Source organism: Pollachius pollachius, assembly GCF_949987615.1.
Source record: "Pollachius pollachius genome assembly, chromosome: 3".
In the NCBI taxonomy this organism is placed as follows: Eukaryota; Metazoa; Chordata; class Actinopteri; order Gadiformes; family Gadidae; genus Pollachius; species Pollachius pollachius.
In genome coordinates this window covers 28,355,980-28,366,749 of record NC_136936.1, presented here as the reverse complement: position 1 = coordinate 28,366,749, position 10,770 = coordinate 28,355,980, and the positions used below count along the sequence as shown (strand labels likewise).

At 46.4% G+C, this 10,770-nt stretch overlaps 1 protein-coding gene across 1 annotated transcript in view; it reads right to left on the bottom strand.

Annotated features, from left to right (window-relative positions):
- Positions 1-1,462: 1,462 nt before the first annotated feature.
- The window catches only part of LOC307073799 (alpha-2-macroglobulin-like), a gene marked incomplete at both ends in the record, with an annotated part of 45,123 nt that continues 35,815 nt past the window's right edge, over positions 1,463-10,770 (bottom strand). The window contains 8 exons of the mRNA XM_079733758.1: positions 1,463-1,563; positions 5,055-5,096; positions 5,236-5,341; positions 5,584-5,652; positions 5,754-5,844; positions 5,971-6,095; positions 6,283-6,495; positions 10,304-10,488. Coding sequence (XP_079589884.1) covers positions 1,463-1,563; positions 5,055-5,096; positions 5,236-5,341; positions 5,584-5,652; positions 5,754-5,844; positions 5,971-6,095; positions 6,283-6,495; positions 10,304-10,488 — 932 coding nt within the window. The remainder of the gene's footprint in view (positions 1,564-5,054; positions 5,097-5,235; positions 5,342-5,583; positions 5,653-5,753; positions 5,845-5,970; positions 6,096-6,282; positions 6,496-10,303; positions 10,489-10,770) is intronic.

Here is a 10,770-nt window from a genome sequence, read left to right as displayed (position 1 = left end):
CAATGGTAAAGCTACGTTCGCTCTCCTAGACACAGGCAGCAGCCAGACCTTGGTTCAGCCCCATCTGATAGACAAGTCAGAGAAGCTGGGGAAAAGGCAGATCAGGGTGTGTTGTGTTAATGGCAATGAGCATGTCTATCTGGTGGCAAAGATATGCCTTGTGGTTAAAGGGCGTACCTTTTGGCTAACGGCGGGGGGTAGTTGAAGGGTTGAGCCAGCCAGTAGTATTGGGACAGGATTTCGTCTTACTGCCTGAATTGGTGCAATCTACCAAGCCAGTTAGTATGGTAGCGACTAGATCACAAGTTAAGGCTAAAGTGGAGGCTAATAAGTCACTGTTGGACATGATGCCCTTCAGTCAGGTAGAAATTAGCCCACCTGGGCATGTCAAGGCGCAAAAGAGCCGCAGACAGAGAAGGAGAGAGAAGCTGCAGGGCACAGTGAAGAGAATTGGAGATCAGTTGCCAGTTCCTGATGTGCCACGAGAAGCTTTGTGGGAGATTCCCAGTAATATCAGTGAACTGCAGAAAGCGGATGAATCGTTGAAAGAAGCCTTCCGCAAAGTCACAGAGGTAGATGGTGAGAAGACTGGGGTAGCTGCGGCTTTAACAGGCGAGTACTACTTCATCCGGGAGGGCCTATTGTACCACCAACCCGAGGGGGGCCGCAGTGAGCAGTTGGTTGTCCCAAAGGGTCTTAGAGAGGTGTTAACCTTAGGCCATGATATCCCTTGGGCAGGGCATCTTGGAAATGTTAAGACTCTGGAGAGGATAGCTGCACGTTTCCACTGGCCAGGGTTATACAGTGAAGTACAAAGGTACTGTAAGTCATGTCCCACCTGTCAGCTTACCAGTAGCCACAAAGTCAGACGTTCCCCTCTTCATCCACTCCCAATCATTGGTGTCCCATTCCACAGAATAGCGATGGATATAGTTGGGCCCTTAGAAAGAACACGGTCAGGGCACAGATTCATTTTAGTAATTTGTGATTATGCTTCTCGATACCCTGAAGCCTTCCCCCTGCACAATATCACAGCTAGCGCTATCGCACAAGCTTCACTGCAGCTGATATCTTGGTTGCATCCCGTCTCAAATATGAGTTGGGGGTTCAATACATCTGTCTCACATAGCCTTTGTAGTTGAGGAGGCATACTCCTTGGGCTTAACAGGTTAAGAGAGCTGTCCTCCCAGCGCAACATCAGCAACGCTGAAATATGCGCATATATGCGCGAGCTTGAGTCGGAGTCCACAACAAGATTTGAGGACTTTAAGAGGTTCAGACCCATGTTCTCTTTCCTGATCAAGCCCGAAAGCTTTGATGGACATGAACTGGATTCATCCCTGACAGACTGGTTGGATACACAGAACATGGAAATGCAACTGATTGAGCCGAAGAGCTCAACACTCCTGTTGACTAAGTTTGCAGAGCTACGGAAACAACTGGAAACCACAGCAGTCGAAGATCACGGAGCCTGCATCCTCGCCTGCTGGGCGTCTGCACCAGAGAAGTTCAGCTGTCTCCGGAACGTTGCGTTGGCTCTGCTGTCAGTCAGTCGACATACCTCTGTGAGCAGGTATTTTCACAGATGAAATACGTGCTCAGCCCCTCCTGCAGTCGTTTAACGACGAAGCACTCTGAGGCATGTGTGCAGCTTAAAGTCACAAACTACAACCCCCAGATATTGGAGCTCAGCCAAGCCAAGCAGGGTCAGGGATCACACTGACTGGTGGAATTATGGAACTCGTGTTGCCTGTTGCTTTGTTGTCCCATTGTAATTGTTAGGTGAAGTGGGGTTAATGGGTTTGGGGTGTTAATTGGTTGTGTGTGTTGTTGAATCTTAACATGTGTTTATCGTTGCCACCCCCGTCACTGAGAATGACATGTTTGTTTGTTGGGTGTGCTGTTTTCTGTATGGTTGGTTATGAATACAGGTAGTCTGCAGTCGTGCGGTGTATGGGACACAGAACTACAATTTACTAAAGCCTGACTCTGTGTGCTTCTTGGCCGCCGCTACAATATATATGGATATATGGAAATATATATGGAAATAAATAAATTCCACGTCTTTTGGAAATGTTTGTTATGACACAGCAACAATGTTTGTCGCTGTGTCATAATTCAGCTTAATATTTAAGATATTGTTGCTTATGGCACACTCACTAACGAGAAAATGTCAAACTGGCACTACATGACAGAAAGGTTGCTGACCCTTGTTCTACACTGACGCATGTATCGTTGCTAGTTTGCGACCGGCGCAAAGCTGATTTTCCCCCGCAGCAAAACTCGCGCCACTAAACTTGCGACCTGAGAGGCGTGTCGGCGAAAAGCAGAGGCGTGTTCTATGGTGGAAAATATTGGAGGCTTCTCAGCCAAATTGTTGGAATATTAGTAGAGAGAAATGCACCAGCAGGGGGGGAGGGGCAGGCTCCAGACCCTGTTCCACAGTTATTCACAACACCTCAGAGGGTCCTGGGTTGACCGGCGAAAACTCAGACAGACTGTGTATCCCTCTGTAGTCAATGACAAAAGTCTATTTCTAATTTATACTTTAACCGTACTAATACTTAGATAAAAAGTATAAATAAGGTTAACTTTAAGTATAAATTATACAAGAATTTAAGGTAAATACTTTTACAATGGAGCCAAATGTTAAACACTATTGATATTACCTGGCCTGTGAAACAAATGCCTGCATTCCGAGGAACCTGATGCCTCATGTAAATGGCCCCTTACAGAGACATCTGCCACCCCCAGGGTTTCTCGTCTGTGGCTCTAGGATGTTTATTCTGTAGGCTTCAAGTTAGACGTTAAGTTAACTAATCCATTCCCCGGTTAAAATCAGACACTACCAGCTTTATGATTATGACATGTATATGCCACAGTCAAATAAAGTGGCATTGTTAACTATTAAAGATGTTGTTTTACTGTTTAAATTAACATTGCCTTCACAGGGCTCATCTCTTAAACACATGGAAAGTCATGGTGATTTAAGATCAGGTTAATAAACAGGGCGATAAATGGATTTAATGAAAGACCTCACTTCATATAACTAATGTATAATATGTAACTTCATGTAACTATAATGTTTGATATGTAACCCTTTTGTACGTAATGCTTGATTTACAGTATGGAATGTATTTTGGGCATCGTAGGCGAGAAGGTAAATGCTAATGGGGAACACGGCCTAGAGTTTAGAGCATTCTGATGCCGAAGTGCATGTTGGGAGAGCAACACAATGGGGAATATAAATCGGATCCTGAAGACTGTTCGGGAGTTCTTTGCAAACAAACTCAGGTGATGTTACTCTCTGCAGTGACAATAAAGCCTTGATCCTTCAACCCTAGTCCTTCTCAACCTCTCGTATTTTCGAGTATTAGAACGTGGGTTTTATCCACGAAATGACAAACTTTGTTTGATTGATCTCCTTCTTGATGGCATCATTCAGCACATCAGCAACAGCAATTATGATGTCATTCTGAATTTTAGCCGATGTGGCCAAAAGTGACAGTGGTAAGGTGGTTTCACAAGTCAGCATCAAAGTCGGACAGCAGGGACAGTAACAGTAATTCAAGGTAATTGCCTCGGTTCAGGGACTCTTTCCCCTCGTCATGTCCCCTGAATGCTAATTCTTGCTGTCCCAAAAAAATGACACAGCCAATGAGGCACTTCAGTATTTCCCGTTTTTTTCTTGCTCCAAAGGTCTTTAAATGCAGCCCGCTGTGAGGTGACGCTCGGAGGCCTGATGTTTTAAAGCTGCCTTGGCGAATCTGTTAAGACTGCTGTAACTGGTGCGGTTCCATGTCCCCTCACTGATGTTGAAAAGCAAACACGGCCAGCAGAATAGCTTGTTCTGAACGATACCAGCTGTTAGCCAGTCATAGCCGGCATAGTTGCACTCCGTGCCGCATAAAACCTTTACCGGCATGGGTCAGCCCATCCAGCTTCGATTTTGGTCTTCCACTTGAAATTAACTCTGTCTTCTCTCCAAACAATCGCTTTTAAAAAGGCAATCAAAGGAGATCAGACACAGGATCGCTACGTTGTGTGAAGGCGGTGGCCATAGTTGTAACCATGGACGCAGATTTTCGCGTCCATGGTTTCAAATTTGTATTCGTATCATCTCTCAGGCTATCCATCCTTTGCCTCATCTCCTCTCTGAGTTTGGTCATATATTCTCTCAGGTGTCCCCCATTTCCCCGAACTCCTTTCAGATTATCTTCTATTTGTTTGCCATTTTCTCCAGCAGTGTATTCACCCAGCTAGGCTGCACGATGTCGCTAGCTAACTTTGTGTTAGCTGCGACCACCTGTTCGTGTTCCATTTCGACCTGCATCTTATCCGGCAGTTTTTCTTCAACTCTCGTGTTTCTTTTCCCTTCATGTTTTGTGTTCTTTTTATGGCCTATACTCTTCTCACTTTAAATTGTATTTGTAGGGTAATCATGGTCCTTTTTTTCCTTATTTGCCCGGGATCCTCGTTTGCTGCCTATCGTCTCATTGCTAAACTGGAAGTCCCCTAAATAACTCAATCTTACTTGTACTGTGGGCATTATTTTAAGGAACTTATTTTGAAAAATAAATTGAGTCAGTCTTCCATAAAAGCTCTAAGCCACAAGCAAATTCTTCGGAAAGAATTATATTATAAGTATATAACATTTGTTCGTAGCGTTGGGTTTAATGTCATTTGGAATGACAATGAGGTATGTTCTGAAGTCTAATTCATTTACATCAAATGGTCAAATGAAGACAAGCAGTTACAGAGCTTGATGAAGGACAAATGTCAAATGCAAACACAGTATTTTCTTTTTGAGACATAAAACCACCAATATTACCACAAAAACACCATGTAGTAATATATCTACAAATATACTTTGAATAAAAGGTTTTTTGAGTTGTTGCATTGTTGAAAGCTTGGGTTAAGTGTTGAATATCCGCTTATTTTTCTGCAATCACTGCAAAAGGAAAAAGAAGATAATTAATGCAAAACAAAATAATTCAAATAGCATAAAGAGAAAATCAGACACAGACAAAGACACACACACTTCAAATTCTTACTTGTATTACAAGGGTCATTATATTCTGTCTCAGCCTGGTCGCCTGAGTAGAAAGAAAATGTGTTACAAAAGATGATGTATTAATTTTGTACTCTAAGATGTCGGCTGCATTTCTCTTTCACCCCTACCCCTTATTCCTTCCTCAACCCCCTCCCTTTCTCTTATATCTGGTACATATTTACTTGGCTGGTAGTAATCGTAGATCTTGACCACAGCAGGCCTCAGGTTCTCCACTTCAATTTCCTGCAGGATGTCTAAGCTGTGGTTGATGGGCACAATACTGAGAATCTGTGGAGAGAAAGCACACAGTGTGGTCAGGAACGCATGTGGACTCATGGAGTTCCTGCTGGTCTACAAGAGTCAAAAACACTTGTGATCAAGGTTGCAATATGATATAATACATTTAAATGAACTTAAAAATTGAAAACATTTTGTCATAAATTCTATGTGTTTGTTTTAGCCCAACCTTATGTATCTTATCTTTGATAAATGTTATGGTATGTGTTTCTATTGCATGTTTGCTTGCTGACCGGCTTCAAGTAAATGATGACGTGATCGTCATTATGTTCAACGCGATCCACCAGCAGTGCAGACTTGAGCTGTGAGGGGGGAGAGGACATTCAATAGATTTATAAAATAAAATAAAAACACCCTGGTATGAAAAACTCTGCACTGACCAATAAAACATTTGGTTACAAACCTTTCTCAAAGACTCTGGCTCAGGAACAAATCCAGACAGCAATTTAATATCCACTATCACCATGTTGGTGAAATCCTCCTTTCCCACATATCTATTTTGGAAATAAAAAAAAAAAGTTTACTGTTTGAAAAGTGTAGTTTAAAATAATTATTTAAAACTAAATAAGTTTTATAATGAATAACGATGATCAGCCTAAATCTACCCATGTCTAACTTACGTGGACTCTAGTCTTAGGGTGAGCTTAGGCCTCAGCTGGTTGGTGCTGCATTCAGAGTCGGGTGTCACCTTGATCCGGAAGCTCGACTCATCTCTTGGCGTTGGAATGTTGTAGTGAAGAGACAACTGAAAGAGCAGAACACAACAGAATATCTTCACGCCATGTGTTCTTGATGAATGAATACCTTACATTGCCTGCTAGATGGGTCAAACCAGGAGCTCAGGGGGGGCACGGGAGGTGGGGGCTTTTTCTTTTAGGTCTTTAGGTCGTTTAGACAAAATCCAAGCACAAGCTAATCTGCTGAATGCTAACCTGCATTGAGGCACAAGCAGTGCCTTTCACCTCCACATTGTATTTTCCCGTCACGTCCTTCAGCGTCCTCTCCTGGTAAAGCAGTTTGTTGTTCTGGTTCACCTCAAAGGTCATCTGGCCGCTGGGAAATTGGACGTCCACAGTGCTGGTGCCTTCTGGGCTGAACACCAGTGTAGAATAAAGAGCGAGGGCCTGAAGAGCTACCACCGTGTCCTGAAAACAAGAAAGCTTTGGTTTGTGGAAGCTTATGGTGAAGCTATGGGTCAACCAGTCAACTCTATGATCAGCACAAATCTTTACTTTTAAATGTATGTCTATGTATGTCAATGCATGATTGACATAAATTTAATCATCATAGCACCGATGAAAACTGTGGCCCAAAGGGTCTTCTTTCAGCAGGACCTGCATTCCCCCTATAGAGTAGGTCTGTGGTCCTCCTATAGAGTAGGTCTTTGGTCCCCCTATAGAGCAGGTCTGTTGTCCCCCTTTGAATTAGGAATGTGGTCTCTCTATAGAGCAAGTCTGTGGTCCCCCTAAACAGTAGGTCTGTGGTCCACCTATAGAGTAGGTCTGTGTCCCCCTAAAGAGTAGGTCTGTGGTTCCCCTATACGTCTGTGGTCCCCCTTTGGAGTTGGTCTGTGGTTCCCCTATATAGTAGGTCTATGGTCCCCCTATAGAGTAGCTCTGTGGTCCCCCTTTAGAGTTGGTCTGTGGTCCCCCTAAACAGTAGGTCTGTGGTCCACCTATAGAGTAGGTCTGTGTCCCCCTAAAAAGTAGGTCTGTGGTCCATCTATAGGTCTGTGGTCCCCCTTTAGACTTGGTCTGTGGTCATCCTATAGAGCAGGTCTGCGGTCCCCCTATAGAGTAGGTCAGTGGTCCACCTTTAGAGTTGGGCTGTGGTCCATCTATAGGTCTGTGGTCCCCCTATAAGTCTGTGGTCCCCCTTTGGAGTTGGTCTGTGCTCCCCCAATAGAGCAGGTCTGTGGTCCCCATATAGAGTGGCTCTGTGGTCCTTCTCTAGAGTACGTCTGTGGTCCCCCTATAAAGTAGGTCTGTGGTCCCCCTATAGAGTAGGTCTGTGGTCCCCCTATAAAGTAGGTCTGCGGTCCCCCTATATAGTTGGTCTGTGGTCCCCCTATAGGTCTGTGCTCCCCCTTTAGAGTTGGTTTGTGGTCCCCCTATAGAGTAGGTCTTTGTCCCCTTAAAGAGTTGGTTTGTGGTCCCCCTATACAGTAGGTCTGTGTCCCCCTAAATAGTAGGTCTGTTGTCCCCCTATAGGTTTGTGGTCCCCCTATAAGTCTGTGGTCCCCCTTTAGAGTTGGTCTGTGGTCCCCCATATGGTAGATCTGTGGTCCCCCTATAGAGTAGCTCTGTGGTCCCCCTCTAGGGTAGGTCTGTGGTCCCCCTATAAAGTAGGTATTTTGTCCTCCTATAGAGTAGGTCTGTGGTCCCCCTTTAGAGTTGGTCTGTGGTCCCCCTCTAGAGTAGGTCTGTGTCCCCCTAAAGAGTAGGTCTGTGGTTCCCCTATACGTCTGTGGTCCCCCTTTGGAGTTGGTCTGTGGTTCCCCTATATAGTAGGTCTATGGTCCCCCTATAGAGTAGCTCTGTGGTCCCCCTTTAGAGTTGGTCTGTGGTCCCCCTAAACAGTAGGTCTGTGGTCCACCTATAGAGTAGGTCTGTGTCCCCCTAAAAAGTAGGTCTGTGGTCCATCTATAGGTCTGTGGTCCCCCTTTAGACTTGGTCTGTGGTCATCCTATAGAGCAGGTCTGCGGTCCCCCTATAGAGTAGGTCAGTGGTCCACCTTTAGAGTTGGGCTGTGGTCCATCTATAGGTCTGTGGTCCCCCTATAAGTCTGTGGTCCCCCTTTGGAGTTGGTCTGTGCTCCCCCAATAGAGCAGGTCTGTGGTCCCCATATAGAGTGGCTCTGTGGTCCTTCTCTAGAGTACGTCTGTGGTCCCCCTATAAAGTAGGTCTGTGGTCCCCCTATAGAGTAGGTCTGTGGTCCCCCTATAAAGTAGGTCTGCGGTCCCCCTATATAGTTGGTCTGTGGTCCCCCTATAGGTCTGTGCTCCCCCTTTAGAGTTGGTTTGTGGTCCCCCTATAGAGTAGGTCTTTGTCCCCTTAAAGAGTTGGTTTGTGGTCCCCCTATACAGTAGGTCTGTGTCCCCCTAAATAGTAGGTCTGTTGTCCCCCTATAGGTTTGTGGTCCCCCTATAAGTCTGTGGTCCCCCTTTAGAGTTGGTCTGTGGTCCCCCATATGGTAGATCTGTGGTCCCCCTATAGAGTAGCTCTGTGGTCCCCCTCTAGGGTAGGTCTGTGGTCCCCCTATAAAGTAGGTATTTTGTCCTCCTATAGAGTAGGTCTGTGGTCCCCCTTTAGAGTTGGTCTGTGGTCCCCCTCTAGAGCAGGTCTGCGGCCCCCCTATAGAGTAGGTCTGTAGGTCCCCCTATAGGTCTGTGCTCCCCCTTTGGAGTTGGTCTGTGGTCCCCCTTTAGAGTAGGTCTGTGATCCCCCTATGGAGCTCTGTGGTCCCCCTCTAGGGTAGGTCTGTGGTCCCCCTATAAAGTAGGTATTTTGTCCTCCTATAGAGTAGGTCTGTGGTCCCCCTTTAGAGTTGGTCTGTGGTTCCCCTATATAGTAGGCCTATGGTCCCCCTATAGAGTAGCTCTGTGGTCCCCCTCTAGGGTAGGTCTGTGGTCCCCCTATAAAGTAGCTCTGTGGTCCCCCTATAGAGTAGATCTGTGTCCCCCTAAATAGTAGGTCTGTTGTCCCCCTATAGGTCTGTGGTGCCCCTATAAGTCTGTGGTCCCCTTTTAGAGTTGGTCTGTGGTCCCCCTATATAGTAGGTCTGTGGTCCCCCTATAGAGTAGCTCTGTGGTCCCCCTCTAGAGTACGTCTGTGGTCCCCCTGTAAAGTAGGTCTGTGGTCCCCCTATAGAGTAGGTCTGCGGTTCCCATTCAGAGTTGGTTTGTGGTACCCCTATACAGTAGGTCTGTGGTCCCCCTACAGAGTAGGTCTGTGTCCCCCTTAATAGTAGGTCTGTTGTTCCCCTAAAGGTCTGTGGTCCCCCTATAAGTCTGTGGTCCCCCTTTAGAGTTGGTCTGTGGTCCCCCATATAGTAGCTCTGTGGTCCCCCTATTGAGTAGCTCTATGGTCCCCCTTTAGAGTAGGTCTGTGGTCCCCCTTTAGAGTTGGTCTGTGGTCCGTCTTTAGGTCTGTGGTCCCCCTATAAGTCTGTGATCCCCCTTTAGAGTTAGTCTGTGGTCCCCCTATACAGTAGCTCTGTGGGCCCCCTCTAGAGTAGGTCTCTGGTCCCATGATAGAGCAGGTCTGCGGTCCCCCTATATAGTTGGTCTGTGGTCCCCCTATAGGTCTGTGCTCCCCCTTTAGAGTTGGTTTGTGGTCCCCCTATAGAGTAGGTCTTTGTCCCCTTAAAGAGTAGGTCTTCTGGTCCCCCTTTAGAGTTGGTCTGTGGTCCATCTATAGGTCTGTGGTCCCCCTATAGAGTGGGTCTGTGGTCCCCCTATAGAGTGGGTCTGTTGTCCCCCTATAGAGTAGCTCTTTAGTCCCCCTCTAGAGTAGGTCTGTGGTCCCCCTATAAAGTAGGTCTGTCGTCCCCCTATAGAGTAGGTCTGTTGTCCCCCTTTAGAGTTGGTCTGTGGTCCCTCTATAGGTCTGTGGTCCCCCTATAAGTCTTCGGTCCCCCTTTAGAGTTGGTCTGTGGTCCCTCTATATAGTAGGTCTGTGGTCCCCCTATAAAGTAGCTCTGTGGTCCCTCTATGGAGAAGCTCTGTGGTCCCCCTCTAGAGTAGGTCTGTGGTCCCCCTATAAAGTAGGTCTGTGGTCCCCCGATAGAGCAGATCTGTCGTCGCCCTATAGAGTAGGTCTGTGGTCCCCCTTCAGAGTTGTTTTGTGGTCCCTCTATAGGTCTGTGGTCCCCCTATAAGTCTGTGATCCCCTTTAGAGTAGGTCTGTGGTTCCCCTATAAGTCTGTGTTTCCCCTATAGAGCAGATCCTGTACCTGTGTGGAGGAGAAGCCTCCGTAAGAGTTCTGCTGGCTAGTGAGCCACCTGACGATGCGGGAGGCGTATCCCAGGTCAGCAGTGGTGGGACTGGTGCTAAGAGTGGCCAGCAGCACGTAGGAGCTGATCTCCACGGAGAGGGAAATGGACTTCTCAGACCTCTGAGTCCAGTAGAGGTTTCCACCTGAAGAAAACTCACCCAGGATACATGAGAGAAAAGAGAGGTGGAAATGCCTCAGCTTTATTTAGTTTACGGTATCAAGGTATACAAAAGATCAGATCAAAAACCACATGACAGCCCCTTAAAGAAGGTACACAGATAACAGGATGCCGTCAACCTTTTTAAAATGGGTTTCAACAGTGTATTTCTTGTTAACTGATCCCAGGCCTTAATCTCCATCCTCTCCCTCCATCACTGATGTCCACCTGGTCTAACACATGCTGACCAAGACAACTAGTGACAACT